Here is an 18,950-nt window from a genome sequence, read left to right on the forward strand (position 1 = left end):
CGAGTCCACGTGTTCGGCGTCATATCCAGAGGTTGGCTTTAAAAAATAGACACATGAGTGCTGCCAGCATTGCTGCAGAGGTTGAAGACGTGGGAGGTCAGCCTGTCAGTGCTCAGACCATACACCGCACACTGCATCAACTCGGTCTGCATGGTCGTCATCCCAGAAGGAAGCTGACGCACAAGAAAGCCAGCAAACAGTTTGCTGAAGACAAGCAGTCCAAGAACATGGATTACTGGAATGCCGAGAATCTGACGAGACCAAGATAAACTTGTTTGGCTCAGATGGTGTCCAGCATGTGTGGCGGCGCCCTGGTGAGAAGTACCAAGACAACTGTATCTTGCCTACAGTCAAGCATGGTGGTGGTAGCATCATGGTCTTGGGCTGCATGAGTGTTGCTGGCACTGGGGAGCTGCAGTTCATTGAGGGAAACATGAATTTCAACATGTACTGTGACATTCTGAAACAGAGCATGATCCCCTCCCTTCGAAAACTCCCTTTTTCCAACAGGATAACGACCCCAAACACAACCTCCAAGATGACAACTGCCTTGCTGAGGAAGCTGAAGGTAAAGGTGATGGACTAAACCCAATTGAGCACCTGTGGCGCATCCTCAAGTGGAAGGTGGAGGAGTTCAAGGTGTCTAACATCCACCAGCTCCGTGATGTCATCATGGAGGAGTGGAAGAGGATTCCAGTAGCAACCTGTGCAGCTCTGGTGAATTCCATGCCCAGGAGGGTTAAGGCAGTGCTGGATAATAATGGTGGTCACACAAAATATTGACACTTTGGGCACAATTTGGACATGTTCACTGTGGGGTGTACTCACTTATGTTGCCAGCCATTTAGACATTAATGGCTGTGTGTTGAGTTATTTTCAGAAGACAGTAAATCTACACTGCTATACAAGCTGTACACTGACTACTCTAAGTTATATCCAAGTTTTATTTCTATAGTGTTGTCCCATGAAAAGATATAATAAAATATTTGCAGAAATGTGAGGGGTGTACTCACTTTTGTGATACACTGTATGTGTGTGAAGGCAGACGAGCGAACACTTTTGGCAATGTTGTGTATATAATACAAGGCTTTATTAGCTAAATGAAATTACCTTCAAATTTACTAACACTTTTTATGCTACTGCCTAGTATGTGAAAAAATTAAACTCCCTTACAGTTTTCTCTTGTCCCAGCAGTTTTTAACATCAGTACATTTAGCATAAAATGTGTTCACCATTTTAATTGTAACATTTCACTTAAAAATCCTTGTTTTCTTCTTTTTTTTAAAAATGTGATTAATCGCGATTAACTATATGAAATTCTGAATTTAATCGTTTGACAGCCCTAGTTTTAATGGATTTATATGAGTGACATATTTTTGTTATCTATAACATTTGGAATGAAAAACTATTTCTGTTATATGGAATAGTAACCTGCTTGGGGTCAATTTGACACAATTTCAAAAATTTAGAAGGATTTTATTTGTTAAACAAATCATCATTATGGGCATGTATTGTCTGAAAGGACAGAGCCCACAAAATGCAATTAGACATTCATCCACAGTCACGGTGGGGCCTGGATTGTAAAGAAAGTGTAATCGCTGAACCCACTTGTTCCATACATCCCATATTGCTGCAAGTTTGTCACGCCTCACGTCTGCCCTGCCTTGTTTGTCTGTCATCAAATCTTATGACACGGGAGAAAACATGGAATGTGTTTAGAGACATGGTGGCTGGAAATATTGCCCTTCCAGTGTCAGCAGCCCAAATACTTGCTGTTGCTTCGCCTTTTGACTTGTGCACTCCCGCCAAAATAAGCAACCCAATGTAGGCTTGCAAGTGGGTCACATCCAAGTCTTTCCAACTGTCCCCATACACGTGCCTCCCCTTCTAACTTTGTCATCTCAAGTATATCCTTTTCAATTGATGGTGTCATGAAGAGCTCAAATGCTGATTTTATGTCTTGGACATGACTGACAGCATATCTGGTGGGGTCTGGAAGCATTTTGGTGACATTAGCAGCACTAAGTCTGCCTTGTTATTCCAGTGAGGAGACAGACCATAATAACTTTTCAGTTTTGGAAGGTAGTGTGTTTGCTGGTGGTTGAGAGACAAAAGAAGGGTCAACACTGAGGGTCTCATTCTCATCAGAGCAGGATGCCTAATAATCTGGGTCCTCCTCAACATCATCATCTGTGTCTATTCGCAGAAACCATATTTTCCTGTCCCCACAGCATGGGAAATATGAAAAATCTTGCGAGGATGATGTTTCCCCCTCCCCCAGGTTGTGTGAACTATTAGTGGTTCTGGCACTACTACAGTTATGGTTAGGTGAGGTTAGGGCCTTAAAGTTTTTTGAAGATTATAAAATTGCATGTCATAGTGGCCTCAATATCTTCCTAATCAACCAAAACAAATGTGTGTAAAATGTTGATATTTTTTATATGTTTTATACAGCTAAAACAGCCTGGGGTCAAATTGACCCCAAAGAACACCGATGCGTACAACATGTGTACAGGACATTGAAAACATAACATCATGTTAATTTTATGTTTACCCAGTTGTCCCCATTAAATTAGGAAAAGTCATCAAATATGAAGCAAAAAAAATGATGTCAATCATTTATTTAAAGATGTTAAACATTGAATGGGGTCAAATTGAATGGTGCAGTGGTCGGCATTGAACTGGAACCACTGGCAACGGTGGCAGAAAAGAGGACACTGTGTAAACTCTACTCCATCATGGACAATGTCAGTCACCCACTGCATACAGTGGTCATTAACCAGAGGAGCATGTTCAGTGACAAGCTGCTGTCACAGAGCTGCTCCACGGACAGTCTATCTATCTATCTATCTATCTATCTATCTATCTATCTATCTATCTATCTATCTATCTATCTATCTATCTATGTATGAACTCGACTCGTGCAGATGAAAAGTGCAGTCTATACTTACTGGAGGGGGCATATGTCGGTTGAGAGGCGTCCTCAGTCAGCGGTGAAGGGTCAAATCAGTATAGAGGGACGCAACCAGGGTTATTGGACACGACTAGATTAGGGGGGAGAAATTGGGGAATTTGACTGCACACAAATTCTCACAGCCATACTCCTAAATCTTGTATAGCTGTAAGAACATGCTCTTTTAGAGTGGTGGAGGCTGTTTTAGATTTGAGGGTGAAGGGATTCTAGTTCAGCATATAAAAAAACAACTATTTTTTGTAGCATTTTAAATTTTTTTATCACATTTTATCTATGTTTACCACAGCCCAAGCTTTTCTGTGGGAACAACAGATCTCTGATTATTATCAGTGAAAAGTACAAGACAACTTCTACCATGGTATGGGGTGCATCAGTGCCCAAGGCATGGGTGACTTAAAAATTTACCGGTGCCACTGATTCAGAGATGGTTATTGGGATTTTAGAAAGAAACATGCCTCCATCATTTAAATCATCCCCGGTTCTGGACTGCGTTGCTTGGAGGAAGAAAATCTGGGGAGAGCCCAGGGCCCACCCCAGCGCCCCCATAGCGCCGGCTTTGCTCGTCAGACAGCAGCATAATAAATAGATTAAAAGGAAATGAAACAGAACGTAATGTAAAGTTTAAATACTATTATTAATATATTTAAATAAAAATATTCGCTTTGTTATGTTTGTAAAGTTAGAATGCCTGTATTGCTTCCACACTACACTGGGCAGTTCAGAGAAATCGGTTCGTTGAATTGAACACTTGGAAGGAATCGACACTTCATTGTAATTGAATCAAACCAGTTATTATTATTATTATTATTATTATTATTAATATTAGTTTTTATTAATTACATAATAAAAATCTACTTTTAATACAATTTCAGATGTTATTAAACATCTAAAATAAAGTATATTTCTAACTTCATGAAATGATTACCGAGCTCTTAGTTGATAATCACGTGACCCATTCTAAGGACGTTAAAAGCAGAGCCCCTAGTGGTCGCCGGTGTTAGTAGAGAGTAGCAGCACCGATTTCTTTCCTCTCACTTTATTATTTTAACGTTTTTTATTTCCCTCTTTTTATGTGTATATTTGTTTTATCCGCGTAAAACATGGATAAAAGAAACAGTTGAAACCAACACGGACTGTGTTGTTGACCTGTATTGTGAAGAGGTGCTTCTTAGTTTGATAGTTTGACCCAGTTCGGGTAAGTGCATACACTACTACTGTAGTATACACGGTCACTGTGTTCCGTACAGTGTTTCCTATAACTGACTGTTATTATTGTTTATTATTATCCTGTTTATCAAAATAAACATGTCTCCCACGTTTTGGAGAACTAAAAGAATGGTACAGCATATGCAGTGATATTCAGATGTATTGAAGATGATATATTTAGTATAAAACGTTATAAAGGTCAGCCGTATATAAACACTGTTTGTGCGGAACACTGTTACCTTAGTTCTGTTTGTCTCTATTAATGTTACACACCAAGCAAAACTTTTATTAAACAACAAATATATTACATAAAAATTACATCATATCACAGCCAAAACAAATCACAGAATGCAATTAAGATAATAATTAATTATAACTTGCTCGAGGTAATAAAAAGTAAATAAATAAAAAGATAGCTAAAGCAGTTTAATTTTTATAATCATTAAGTAAGAGTAAGTTTTTTTTAAGCAGTGTTAATGTTTTTTTTGCCCTCACATTTGTACAGAGTTTTAATGTATTAATAATATAGGATATAAAGGATGTCTTAAAAATGTTCAAAATTGGTCTCCACCAAGGAGAACTGATTCAAATATGTATTGGACACCATGTCAAATACCATGTTTTTAAGTAAAGATACACTAATACATCATACAGAAACGTTCTTCACATTTTTATGTACAACTACTGTTCAAGTTAACTTATTTCAAACTTATTTCAGGGAGGGACCCCCGGACCTCGACCCCGACCTCCCAAGCCCCCCCAAAAAAAGCTAAAAAAAACCTCTCGCACACACCAAAGGATTATGGGTGATAACAGAACTTTTAGGAGCTGCTAACTGACCTACTAAACTAACTGTTCGTGTCACAAACACATTCATATGTACTACATAGTGCACTAGATAGTGTACTAGATAATAGACTTATGTTCCCTACATAGTGCACTAGATTGTGTATTAGAAAATAATTTATGTTCCTTACTTAGTGCACTAGATAGTGTACCAGATAATAGACTTATGTTTCTTACATAATGCTTTAGGTAGCGTATTAGTTAACAGATTTAGGTTCCCTACATAGTGCACTAGATTGTATATCAGATAACGGATTTAGGTTCCCTACATAGTGCACTAAATTGTATATTAGAAGAGAATTTATGTTCCTTAGTGCAGTAGATAGTGTACTAGATAATAGACTTATGTTTCTTACATAATGCTTTAGGTAGCATATTAGTTAACAGATTTAGGTTCCCTACATAGTGCACTAAATTGTATATTAGAAGAGAATTTATGTTCCTTAGTGCACTAGATAGTGTACTAGATAATAGACGTATGTATGTAATGCTTTAGGTAGCGTATTAGTTAACGGATTTAGGTTCCCTATATAGTGCACTAGATAGTATTTTAGAAAGGAATTTATGTTCCCTACGTAGTGCACTAGATAGTGAATTAGACAATTGGTTTATGTTCCCTACATAGTGCACTAGATAGTGTATTACATAATTAATTATGTTCCCTACACAGTGCATAGATTGTATATCAGATCACGGATTTATGTTCCCTACATAGTGCACTAGATAGTGTATTAGATAACGCATTCATGTTCACTACATAGTGCACTAGAAAGTATAACTAGATGATGATTTGTGTTCCTTACATAGTGCACTAGATAGTGTATTACATAATTAATTATGTTCCCTACATAGTGCACTAGATTGTGTATCAGATAACGGATTTATGTTCCCTACATAGTGCACTAGACAGATTATTAGACAACTGATTTATGTTCCCTACACAGTGCGCTAGATTGTATATCAGATACCGGATTTAATACGCGATCAGGAAAAAAAGTCGCGTTATAACGTCGCTGCGTGCGTGTGTGTGTGCGTTCTTGGCCGCTCGTTCTAGATTCCGGGAGATTTTATCTGACTATGTATATGCGGGAGACTCCTGGAACTTCCGGGAGACTTGGGATGTCTAAAAATGCACCACTAATTTTGGAAATACCAAGTCACAGCATATTCAGTTCAGCAAAGAAATAAAAATTATGTTCAATTCAGGTTCAAGTGCACAAACAGTCGAGAGGAAAAATTATGTCTGTTTACTTTGTCCTTGTCTTTAAGACTGTTTGCCCAGTGGGGATAGTAGGTTTAAACCTGCGTCATGGGCGGCACAGTGGCTCGGTAAGTAGCACTGTCGGGGTCGATCCCCAGGTGGAGCGATCTGGGTCCTTTCTGTGTGGAGTTTGCATGTTCTCCCTGTGTCTGCGTGGGTTTCCTCCGGGAGCTCCAGTTTCCTCCCACAGTCCAAAGACATGCAAGTATGACATTAAAATCCTAATAAATAAATACATTTAAACCTGGGTCACTGGGACTGAAGCTTTCTGGTGCCCGGACCACCAGTTTTGTCACCCTACTTGACTGTTTTTAAAAACATGACCTGTTTAGATAAGCTATTTTAATTAAACTTGCACTGTTTATGCAGGTGTTATTATTATTATTATTATTATTTTTATTTTTAAAAACACAACCACCATCAACAACACCAACAATATTAATTCTTAATAAACATTCTTTATATCATTTTCATTTAATTTTTTGGTGTCTTATGTTATTTTGTTTAATTGTATTTTTGTATTTGTAGTTTTAAATACACAACATGGTCAAAGTATTTGGACACCTGACCATGAGCTTGTTGGACGTCCCATTTCAAAAACAAATGTCAATAACAGTCAAGACTTAAGTATGTCCATGGGAATTTGTGATCTTTCAGTCAAACGAGCATGTGTATGGCTGGGCACGGATATTGATTAAGAAAGCTCAGTTGTTGTCCAGTTAATTCCAGAGCTGTTCAGTGAGACTGAGGTCAGGACACTGGAGTTTTTTTAAACACAGCTTTACCTAATGTTTTTATAGACACTGCTTTGTGCACAGGGGAACAGTCGTGCTGAAATAGAAATGGCTCTTCCCTAAACTGTTGCTACAAAGGTGAAAGCATATAATTCCCTTCATATATATATTTTCACCTGTTAGCAACTGCTGCTTCTGAAACGCTTTAATTCAATTATTAAAAAGGATGTCTTAATAATTTTGTCCTTAGTGTTTAATCACCCTGGCAAAGAATATTACAAAATAATGTATTTATAAAGGCACACATATAATAATTATATGGATAATTTTAATCCTCTGTGGAGCATTAGCTGTGGAAGAATTTCTCCCAGAATGATTAAATAGCCCTGGCTGTTGGAGTTCCATCATGAATGACTGACTTTGTTTTTGTTCTCTCAAGCTGAAGGGTTCATTCTAGCCATGAGCTTAAGTCAGCAAAGCAGTAACGGACTTCATACACACAAGCCAAGTATAACACTGTGCTGTGTGTCATCCTGTAGGGTGGGTTGTTTACTCTATAATGGAGAGATGTACCCGGGATACGGAGGAGGTGAAGAAACAGCATGAACAGAACTTTCACCTGTGTGAAATGGAACCGCTGACTCGACTACAGCTCACTCAAAAGGCAAGGTACACTGAGGTAGTGTGTGGGAATGTCCTAACAGGAGGAAATTAGGGGGATAAAACTTACTGTTTTGTTATACAACAGTTACTTCCGACCTTGCAATCTGATTGGTTGAGAAGCGTTCTAACCGTGCTGATATTTGTGATATTTGTGGGGTGGGCGGTTAGGGTTGCACTTATAAAAAATATAATGTTTCGAGAATATATAAATCCATACCCAACTGTTTTATCCACCTAACTAATGAAAACCATTTAGGATCATTTATTCTTTTGGCTTTCCCGGTAAAAACCTTAAATTGGTGATTCGTTCACTAAACTGTCATTTATACAACAACCAATGAAGAGAGAGCTTGAAATTCCGCCCAGAATGTGAATTCGGAAGCTCTGATTGGTTTAAACATCTGAATTTCTTCACCAAATGAACCGATTTATAGAGTTGTTTATGCCGGATCAAACAGCGTAACAGTTTAGCCACCACTGCTCAGTAAATTCTTAATACAAAACATACTTAAGTATAAGTAAAATGACAGGTTGTAAAATCTACTTTAAAAAGTACAAGTACACAAAAAAAATACTCAATTACAGTAACGCGAGTAAATGTAATTCCTTACTTTCCACCTGCTAATAAATAACTAAATTCTATCTTTTAATTCCTAAATAATTTTATTTTTATCTTTTTCTCCTTTTCCTTTCATCTTCGCTTATTCATATTCGCTTATTATTTTTATTCCAAACTAGTGTTACTGTGTAGTGTTAAACGATATGCCTTTTTTAGCCTACTGTGTTAAGGCAGGGTCGGGAATTTTTACCGTTGCATAGCAGCAACTCATTCGTTGTGGAACTACTTTTTGGCGGAAGTTATTGTCAATATTAAAGCATATTCAATATGAAATTCAGGGCTTTGATTTATTTTCTTTATTTATTTTGTAAAAACTGTTGTATAAAAGCAATAGAACACTTGAGGTCGTGTGTTATCGCGAATAACATCATGGCTGTGATGATCTATTGCTTTTATACAACAGTTTTTACAAAATAAAGAAAATAAATTAAAGAAGCCCTGAATTTCATAATAAATATGCTTTAATATTGACAATACCTTCCGCCAAAAAGTAGTTCCACAATGAATATAAAGTTTAACACTACAAAGCAAACATTCCAAGTTGCAGAAACTCATTTCAGGGAGGTAAGAACAACAAGAAGAAGAAGAAGGCAAGAACCTCCGAAGGGAAAAAAAAAGAAACAAAAAACCTCTCGCACACACCAGAGGATTATGGGTGAGAACAGAACTTTTAGGAGCTGCTAACTGGGCTATTAAGCTAACTGTTCGCGTTACAAACACATTTATGTTCCCTACATAGTGCACTAGACTATCAGATCACGGATTTATGTTCACTACATAGTGCACTAGATTGTGAATTAGACTATTGGTTATGTTCCCTACACAGTGCACTAGATTGTATATCAGATAACGGATTAATGTTCACTACATGGTGCACAAGACAATATATTAGACAATTGGTTATGTTCCCTACACAGTGCGCTAGATTGTGTATCAGATAACGGATATAAAATGTGTCCCTGCGTGCGTGTGTGTGTGCATGAAGCTTGTCGTTACTGGCAACATGTCAGCGGAGTAATACAGTTGTGGTGTGAAAAGGCCGTGATGTTATCACCAATATCAGCACGTTTAGAACGTTTCTCAACCAATCAGATTGTAAGGTCGGAACTAACTGTTGTATAATGCTTAATTACAACATGATGTGGAGCGGTGAAATAACAGACCATATAGGTTAAATCTTGGTGTCAGAAATATTAAAATGGATGAGGCTTTTGCAATAACATTAATTCAATGAGTGTACAATGAGTTCACAACATAAAAAACATCTTGTGGTATACGTATATGTTATTATTATCATGCTTTTTTACTTGAACAAAGAGATTTCATGTCATTAGCCTTCAGTTATATCAAAATCAACACCAACCTGTGAAATCTGCCACACACACCTGTAACAATAAAGCACACACTTATAGAACGCCCCAAACACACCAAGGAAAGACAACAAGTGCACGTGCCTGGAACCAATCTTCTTTTTTTAATATTATTTTGTTTTTTATGCATTTCTTCCCATTTTGTCCCAACTTTTAGCATATCCAATTACCCAATTGCATTAAGCTTCCTCTCTGCTGAAATTGATCTCCACCCTGGTTGAGGAGAGTGAGACTAACACACGCCCCCTCCGACATGTGTGCAGTAGTCGACTGCGTCTTTTCACCTGCACAAGGCGAGTTCAGATGTGGATCAGCTTTGTGCACGGAGAGCCACACCCTGATCCTCATTATCGCCATCAATCAGCCAGCAGAGGTCGTAATTGCATCAGTTATGAGGTCTCGTCAGTTATGGGTGTTGTATGAACAACAGCCAATCATTGTTTATGTAGGATGGCAGAGCTGAGATTCGAAACGAGTGTATATTATTACGGTATCAAACCAATCATAATTAAATATCTTCTTGCTCACACATATGTACGCTAAGGTCAGGGCCTTAGGATCTTTTTTTTTTTACTGTGTAACTAACAGAAACCCCCTCGACATGACCATCATTTATGTCTGCAAGTGCTTTAATTAAAGGAGCGATCACAGGTGTCACTATGGTGTTCATTTAAGCTGCCTCTGTGTTATTTATTAATTCAGTCATTTCTATGAGAGATCTCATGTCTGAAACCTCAATTCCAGAAGTTAGTGGTGCTACAACGTCCTAGTGATGTGGAAGCAAGGATTTATTTTACTGAATAACATCATCTTCCTAAATAACATTTATCTAAAGAACCATATAATCTCAGTACCTCACTGCTCTATAATCATAGTTAGGATCAAGCCAGTAATGATAACCTTCTTTTTCTCGCCGCTCCAAGGAGTCTGAGGATGAAATGGAAGATGGAGAGACGTTGCCACAGCTCAGTCAGCACTCCTCAATGTCAGTATTCGCTCTGGAGGAGTTTGAGTTCCCAGCCAGCCATTTCAAAGACCTGCCTCTGTTTCCTAAGTGGCGGTTCCCTCTCAGGCTGATGACTGTTATAGTAGCTGTGGCTTTTGTGTACACATTCCTCCGAGAGGTGTTACAGCCCTATGTGTCGCAAAATAAAAACGACTTTTATAAGATTCCCATCCTGGTGATGAATAAAGTGCTGCCCTGGACCTCCATAACACTGCTGGCTCTCGTGTATCTGCCCGGAGTGCTGGCTGCTCTACTGCAATTACACAGAGGTAAGCAATGCCAGACGGCAAGTGGAATTACTGTTGTAACTGACTGGATTAGCAGAAACTCACTCAGTACCATGGTGAAATGTATCGACTTAAGTGACACAGTGAATGTCTTTAATAGTAATAAATGGAGTACAGTGGAAAAGGCAAATTTTGAAGGGTCATGTACAAATGATTTAAGTATGTACAGTTTACTTGGTGTCCTTTCTGTATGTATGTTTAGTATGTCTTTAGGCATAATGCCTAATGCCTACAAAGAAGGTCCTGGGTTCGAATCCCAGGTGATGCGGTCCAGATCATGTATGTGTGGAGTTTGCATGTTCTCCCTGTGTCTGTGAGGGTTTCCTATGGGAGCTCCGGTTCCCTCCAACAGTACAAAAGCCTTCAAGTGAGGTGAATTGGAGATACAAAATTGTCCATGACAAATGTAACCAAAGTGTGTAATATCCCAATAAAAAAAATTACCCAGTAGAGGTGTTAGAGCAAGCAAATGATCAAATTACTGATCCCAGAGTAAAATATAGAAAGGACAAGAGCAAAACCTAACAATTGCGGATGTTGAATTAAATGCAGTAAAGGAAGAGTAAAAAAAACAAAAAAACAATGCAATGTGCATCAAATCTAGGCTCTGCTGTGCGACCGCTGTTGGACACTTAAGCAAGACCCTCAACCCTGTCTGCTCCAGGGGCGCGGTGCCATACAAGAACCTGCGCTCTGACCCCAGCTTCCAAACAAAACTATCTTCCACTGGGGTATGTGGAAAAAGAATTTATTTGTACTGCACTGTATATATGACAAATAAAGCATTCTTCTTCTTCTTAATTCAAAGTATTAAAGTAATACAATTAAAATGAAAAAAAAAATAGTACATTTAGTATCATAAATATTATGCAGTTGCCAGTGTAGAGATGCACCAAAATATATAAATAATATTAATAAAAGAAAGTGGCTGTGCATTGTGAAAGTACCATGTACATAAATAATATGTGCCATATGTGTGCAGTATAGGTACCAGTGCATAGGAGGACAAAGAAAACACAAGACATTTTCCACATAACTGTAAGCTTTTCAATGCAAGAGCTTAAGTCCAAAATATGCTTAATGACATAGCAAAGTTGCTCCGCACACAGCTTAACATATTTCAACATCATTTGGATTTACATTACCTCAGCGTTTTCTCTTACCCAGTAAAAGTGCTGTTCTTAGAGACAATTATGACGTTTCTCACAGGCTCCCTACTATTCTGCAACCTCAAAACGATCATTAAGAAGGTTAATTAGTCATGGGTGGTTTTTACACACCCACTGTTTTCTATGGGCTCCTATTCTTCCCCCCACACCAAAACAATTAAAATGCAGACTTGGTTTTGCAGACTTGCAGATGTGGTTTTGAAATGGTCTCCAAAAAGAGTTACATATTTTGAGTCTTTTAGAAAGCTGATTTCTTTAATAGCTTGTTTTTTGTCTGCACTGTGTATTTTGTTTGCATTTACGTTGTGTTGCACCCTGGTTCTGGAGGAATGTTGTTTTGTTTTATGCACTTGTATATAGCTTAAATATGCTAAATGACATGACGAAGTAGCTCCGCACACAGCTTAACATATTTCAACATCATTTGGACTTACATTACCTCAGCGTTTTCTCTTACCCAGTAAAGGTGCTGATATTAGAGACAATTATGACGTTTCTCACAGGCTCCCTACTATTCTGCAACCTCAAAACGATCATTAAGTTGTTTAATTAGTCATTGGTGTTTTACTGAAGCCACCCACTGTTTTCTTATGGGCGCTTTATTCTTCTTCCCACACCAAAACAATCAAAATGCAGACTTTAGACTTCTAGAAAATGTTTAATGTGGTTTAAAATTGTCTCCAAAAAGTGTTGAGCTGAGTTTATTATTAGCTTGTCTGGACTGGACTGTGTATTTTGTTATTTGCACGTGTGTTTTGTGCTGCACCCTGGTCCTGGAGGATCTTTGTTTTATTTCACTGTGCACTTGTATACAGCTGTATATCTCTTGAATCCTGAAAAGAACATAATAATTTAGTGAATTAAAATGTGTCAAGACCAAATTTTCACCACACCTACTAACTAGGCAACACGGAAAAGTACTTTAAATATCTCTGGCACTAGGCAAAAACATAGAAGTATGAGCTCGACCATAGATCTCACATATGTTTAAACAAACCTTAGTCATTACTTGGAACAAAGTAAAGTGGATTACTTAAATATGAATATCTAGTCTGATTAGTAAAAATAGTTTTATGAGGGAAGTGTTTTATTCCAGTTCATACCGGTCAGTACTTTTTATTTACCCACATATTATAATAAGTAGTGTTTCTTTCTTCTTTTTAAACAGGCTTTTCTATTTTGTGTAGAAATGACTATTTTACAGAGATTTATTTTCTAGTCTCTATGTTGTTTTCCTAGTCAGGGTCACAATGGGTCTGGTGCCACCCATAAAACTGGGTTACAGTGCAGGATTGGACAGGGCATTAATCTATCACAGTCAAGTCAAGTCAGGTGTATTTATAAAGCGCCTTCAAAGACCCAAAGGGTCACCCAAGGCACTGTACAATAAAATCAAACAATAATAAAGTTGAATCAGTTGAAACAATAGTACAACAAGCCAGTAAAATAAAATGAAGTAAAAGATATATACCAAAATAAAATCAGAGTAAATAAAACAGAAAAAAGCCATGCTACAGCTCAAAAGCCGGTGAAAATAAATAGGTCTTCAAATTGGATTTAAAACAATCAACTGTAGGGGATGTCTTAATGAAAAGTGGCAAGCTGTTCCAAAGTTTTGGGGCAGCCACAGAGAAAGCCCGATCACCTTTGGACCTCATCCGAGAACGTGGGACAGCTAAAAGAAACTGGTCAGAAGATCTCAGGATTCTGGAGGTAGAGTGGGGGCAAATAAGGTCAGAAATATAGGACGGGGCTACACCATGGAGAGCCTTGTATACGAATAAAAGAACCTTAAATTCTATGCGATATTTTACTGGGAGCCAATGAAGAGAGGCCAGGATGCGTGAGATGTGCTCCCTTTTCTTTGTACCTGTGAGTAACCGAGCAGCCGTGTTTTGAACAAGCTGTAGGCGGGACAGAGTGGACTGGCAGATCCCAAAGTAAAGAGAATTGCAATAGTCAATACGAGAGGAGATAAAAGCATAGGTGACAGTTTCTAGATCTCTAAAAGACACCATGTTTTTCAGTTTGCTGATAGTACATCACAGTGCATCAGAAACTCACCCATTTACTCTAACATTCATTGCTTTCATTCCTTCACTGCTTTATCCTGGTCAAGGTCACAGTGAGTCTAGCTCATTCAGCGAAAGGTAGAAAACACCCCGGTCAGGTCGCCAGTTCATCACAGCCTTTATTTGTCATATATGCTATTTCATAGTCATTGTGTTTAGGTTTTAAGTTGTATAGCTTAACACTCCCCTCTAGTATATTACTAGCATTTTATCTTTGGTAGGTTTACTAAGCACTTAGGCTGAGAACTAACATGTACTTACTAACGCTCTTATTCATTTCTTAATTCCTAAAAATAAAAAATGGGTTTCAGTAGATTTGTGTTCTTGGACTGTTGTCGCTTAAAGTATGGGTGGCACGGTGGCTCAGTGGGTAGCACTGTCGCCTCACAGCAAAAAAGTCCTGGGTTCGATCCCCAGGTGGAGTTTGCATGTTCTCCCCATGTCTGCGTGGGTTTCCTCCAGAAGCTATGGTTCCCTTCCACAGTTCAAAGATGTGCAAGTGAGGTGAATTAGAGATACAAAATTGTCCATGGCTGTGTCTGACATTTAACTTGTGACATGATTTGAGTTTCTCGGAATCAGAAAGCCAAACTACTTCCTGTGCTTTTCTGCACCTACTGAGCAAACTCTAGAAGAGTAAATAGAGAGTAATGCAAACCACTTTCTTCAGTTCTTTAACATGTATATGCCAGAAAAAGCTCACGTCATAGGTCGGGAACCCTAGTTTACAGTGAGATGTCAGTTTCTCACTCTTCTTACTAGTTACTGTTACTGTTAGTCTTACTGTTAGTTGTTTTTCCTGGTAACCTGCTGAATCAGACAGGCTGAATGCGTCAGTGTGGTGTAATGTTTACTCCCAACTCATTTCCGTGGAACCAGCACAGAAGAAAGGCATCTGTTGTGCCTCGATAACTCATTTATTACAGCACATGTATTACAGTTAAATACCTACAACAAAATCTTAGTACATCAAACTACACTGATCAGCCATAACATTAAAACCACCTTGTTTGTACACTCGCTGTCTATTTTATTAGCTCCACTTACCATATAGAAGCACTATGTAGTTCTACAATTACTGACTGTAGTCCATCTGTTTCTCTACATACTTTTTTAGCCTGCTTTCACCCTGTTCTTCAATGGTCAGGACCACTACAGAGTAGGTATTATTTAGGTGGTGGATCATTCTGCAGTACTGCAGTGACACTGACATGGTGGTGGTGTGTTAGTGTGTGTTGTGCTGGTATGAGTGGATCAGACACAGCAGCGCTGCTGGAATTTTTAAATACCATGTCCACTTACTGTCCACTCTATTAGAAACTCCTACCTAGTTGGTCCACCTTGTAGATGTAAAGTCAGAGACGATCGCTCATCTATTGCTGCTGTTTGAGTTGGTCATTTTCTAGACCTTTATCAGTGGTCACAGGACGCTGCCCACAGGGCGCTGTTGGCTGGATATATTTGGTTGGTGGACTATTCTCAGTCCAGCAGTGACATGGAGGTGTTTAAAAACTCCATCAGTGCTGCTGTGTCTGATCCACTCATACCAGCACAACACACACTAACACACCACCACCATGTCAGTGTCACTGCAGTGCTGAGAATGATCCACCACCTAAATAATACCTACTCTCTGGTGGTCCTGTGGGGGTCCTGACCATTGAAGAACAGCATGAAAGGGGGCTAACAAAGCATGTAGAAAAACAGATGGACTACAGTCAGTAATTGTAGAACTACAAAGTGCTTCTATATATGGTAAGTGGACAGTGAGTGTAGAAACAAGGAGGTGGTTTTAATATTATGGCTGATTAGTCTTTATTGTATCACTTTTCTCCATCAGGAACCAAGTACAGATCTTTCCCTGTGTGGCTGGAGAAGTGGATGAGTGTGAGGAAACAGCTGGGTCTGCTGGCCTTTCTACTGGCCTGTCTGCATGCCATTTACAGCCTGAGCTACCCAATGAGAAGCTCCTACAGGTACAAGCTCCTCAACTGGGCCTACCAGCAGGTGAGAACAGGCCTGCACGTATTCATGTTACAGACTCCATAAAATCATTTGATGCCAACGTTATTAGTCATGTGATGTCTAGGAGGGTAAAACGGATATTTGTATAACACACACACACCGGTTTTTAAAGCTGCATGATTCAATATTTCTTTGGTATTATTATATGTTTTATTATATGTTTAAAGAAACTTCAGTCATTACTTAGTAAGTGGAACAAAGTAAAGTGGATTACTTAAATATGAATATCTAGTCTGATTAGTAAAAATATGATAATTTTATGAGGGAAGTTTTTTTTCCCAGTTTATACCCGTTAGTACTTTTTTTATTTATCTACATATTATAATAAGTAGTGTTACTTTCTTCTTTTAAAACAGAAAAGACAAAAATATAAAGTCATACTCCTAGTCAGGGTCACAATGGGTCTGGTGCCACCAATAAAACTGGGTACAGTTTCAGGATTGGACAGGGCATTAATCTATCACAGTGCAACACAAACTTACCCATTTACTCTAACATTCATTAATTTGTCTTCCCTTCCTTCATTCGCTGTCTGTTTTACCACTTATTTTTACCAGTGAGTGTAATTCATTCGGCAAAAGGCGCCCCGGACATTTGGCAGTCCATCACAGGGCACACACACACACACACACACAGACACACACACACACAGACAGACAGACAGACAGGCAGACAGACCGACAGACAGACAGATTACGTTTCAAATACCAGCCTATTTACTAAATAGTGTGCTAAGTTAGACTTAAACCAGTGGGTAAAGCTATTATTTTGAGCACTCTGCATAGGATGTTGTGTACGGATTGAGACACAGTCCCACCATGCTATTCAAACAGTAGTGTTTCAGCCACGACTTAAATAAATGAAACTTAATTGTGAAGCTCTGTGATTCAATGGATGTTGTCACACCCTGCTGTAATGCGAGTGCACTGTAAACATTTAGCATAGAACTGATGTATCATCAGTACCATCTAGCCAGGTAGGATATGATCATTAATAACACTGCCGCCATGTAGATTCAGCACCTGTGTTGTTGGTACCCTTGCTGCCACACAGTTTTAGTCTGTTTAGGCTATTTGTTTGTCATTGTGTAAAGAATTTAAGTCATATTGCTTGACACACTTCCCTCTGAGAAAGGTTTCCTCAATATGGTGGAAAAAAAAAAAAAAAAAACAGATGGAGGATGAAGAGAGGGAGACCAAATATGCACCGGAAGAACCTGCCAAAGAAATGAGGTGTGTCTGCAGTTTAGATCAGACTAAAACACTATACTGCACAGTCTGTCGGGCCACGGCTGTTACAAACAACAACATTACGAACGCAGTAACAATCCACGTATACAAGGACACGATTCCTCTATAGACAGTCGAGAAAGAAGCTTTCAGAGCGATAATTAAAACACAGGATTCCAGGTTTGTCTTACTTCAGGTCAGTTGCTAAACCAACGGTTAAAGCGAACTGGAAGCAGTGATATTTAAAGTTGCCTCATTTTAGTATTTACTGTTTGCTCTACCACCACTTTGTACTGGTCAGGGTCACAGTGAGTCTGTTACATTACTAGCATTTTACCTTTGGTAGGTGCAACAGAAGAAGGAGAACGCGTGGGTGGAGGATGATGTTTGGAGGATGGAGATTTACGTCTCCTTAGGAATTCTTGGACTGGGCATTCTAGCCTTGGTGGCCGTCTCTTCCCTGCCCTCTGTTGTTAACACTTTAAACTGGAGAGAGTTTCAGTGTGTCCAGGTAGGTAAAAGACACTGTCCAGATCAGACTGTTTATAAAACTGACCTTGCTCAATGTTATGATTGCTAGTGTTGGATTTCACTCTGGCTCTCTCCATGTTCCTGTAGAGAACTCTGGGACACGCAGCCCTGTTCGTGTGCACTGCTCATGCTTTAGTGTACGGCTGGCGGAAGTGGGTGGAAATGAACCACTATGTATGGTACACTCCTCCGTCGTTTATACTGGCCTCTGTTCTCCCAGCCGTGGTGTTACTGCTCAAGGCTGGACTGACCATCCCCTGTTTAAACAACAGACTGGAGCACATTCGACATGGCTGGGAGAGACCCGGGCGGAGAGGATTGTCAGACAAAGATTCACTCTGATGTTTTTGTCTTGGTGTTGTGGACTTTATATTTAATTCATAATTATATTTAATGCAAAATGTAAAAATGTTTACTAAATGTATTTAAAATGTTTGGTTCAGTTTAGTTTTTCCACATCTGATAATAATGACTTTGTCTTTGTTTTTATTGTAAACTACTCAAAATTAAGAGCAGATTGTTACTGTTGCAAAGCACCATTATAACTACAGAACAAAGTTTACATGACTACCCAGTGATGAAGAGTTTGACTGTGATTAAGTGTGAATGTTAAAAATGGTTCAGTCCTTAAACCATACACATGCTGGTTATTTTACACATGCTCAGTAAACCTTGTTAGTGTATACAATGTTTCACAGGCATGTATTATTCATAAATTGGGGATTCAGGGTTGGACATACTGATTAAAAATCAGTTGTGGTAAAGGTAAACAGTAATGTAAAGACCTTTTATGGGCAGCACACCAACAAGGGTCCTGGGACCTGGATTTGATTCTCCACTTCTGTCACTGTCTGTAAGAGCAGATTCTTACTGATGCAAAGCACCATTATAACTACAGAACAAAGTTTACAGGCTTGGATTTCTACACAGGTGGAAGCTGTGAGTGGAAATGTGTGAG

At 38.8% G+C, this 18,950-nt stretch overlaps 1 protein-coding gene across 3 annotated transcripts; it reads left to right on the plus strand.

The window, feature by feature from the left end:
- The first annotated feature begins 3,984 nt into the window (after positions 1-3,984).
- On the plus strand, positions 3,985-18,455 carry LOC134310580 (STEAP1 protein-like). 3 transcript variants are annotated; one of them, XM_062992204.1, is made up of 6 exons: positions 3,985-4,169; positions 7,561-7,685; positions 10,597-10,948; positions 16,048-16,214; positions 17,808-17,972; positions 18,080-18,455. In XM_062992204.1, exons 2-6 carry the CDS (start codon positions 7,581-7,583, stop codon positions 18,332-18,334), a joined length of 1,044 nt encoding a protein of 347 aa, XP_062848274.1. In that variant the 5' UTR covers positions 3,985-4,169; positions 7,561-7,580; the 3' UTR covers positions 18,335-18,455. The 3 variants fall into 3 exon arrangements, with proteins under 3 accessions (XP_062848274.1, XP_062848275.1, XP_062848276.1); XM_062992205.1 differs by lacking the exon at positions 3,985-4,169 and having other exon boundaries at positions 7,470-7,685; XM_062992206.1 differs by lacking the exon at positions 3,985-4,169 and having other exon boundaries at positions 7,613-7,690.
- The last annotated feature ends 495 nt before the right edge of the window (positions 18,456-18,950 follow it).

The sequence above is a fragment of the Trichomycterus rosablanca genome, chromosome 3, assembly GCF_030014385.1.
Source record: "Trichomycterus rosablanca isolate fTriRos1 chromosome 3, fTriRos1.hap1, whole genome shotgun sequence".
NCBI lineage: Eukaryota > Metazoa > Chordata > Actinopteri > Siluriformes > Trichomycteridae > Trichomycterus > Trichomycterus rosablanca.

Coding starts and splice junctions, on each gene's coding strand:
- LOC134310580 (XM_062992204.1), top strand. CDS start 7,581: ATGGAGAGATGTACCCGGGATACGGAGGAGGTGAAGAAACAGCATGAA. Junction 10,949..16,047: donor TCTACTGCAATTACACAGAG/GTAAGCAATGCC, acceptor TTTCTCCATCAG/GAACCAAGTACAGATCTTTC. Junction 16,215..17,807: donor TCAACTGGGCCTACCAGCAG/GTGAGAACAGGC, acceptor TACCTTTGGTAG/GTGCAACAGAAGAAGGAGAA.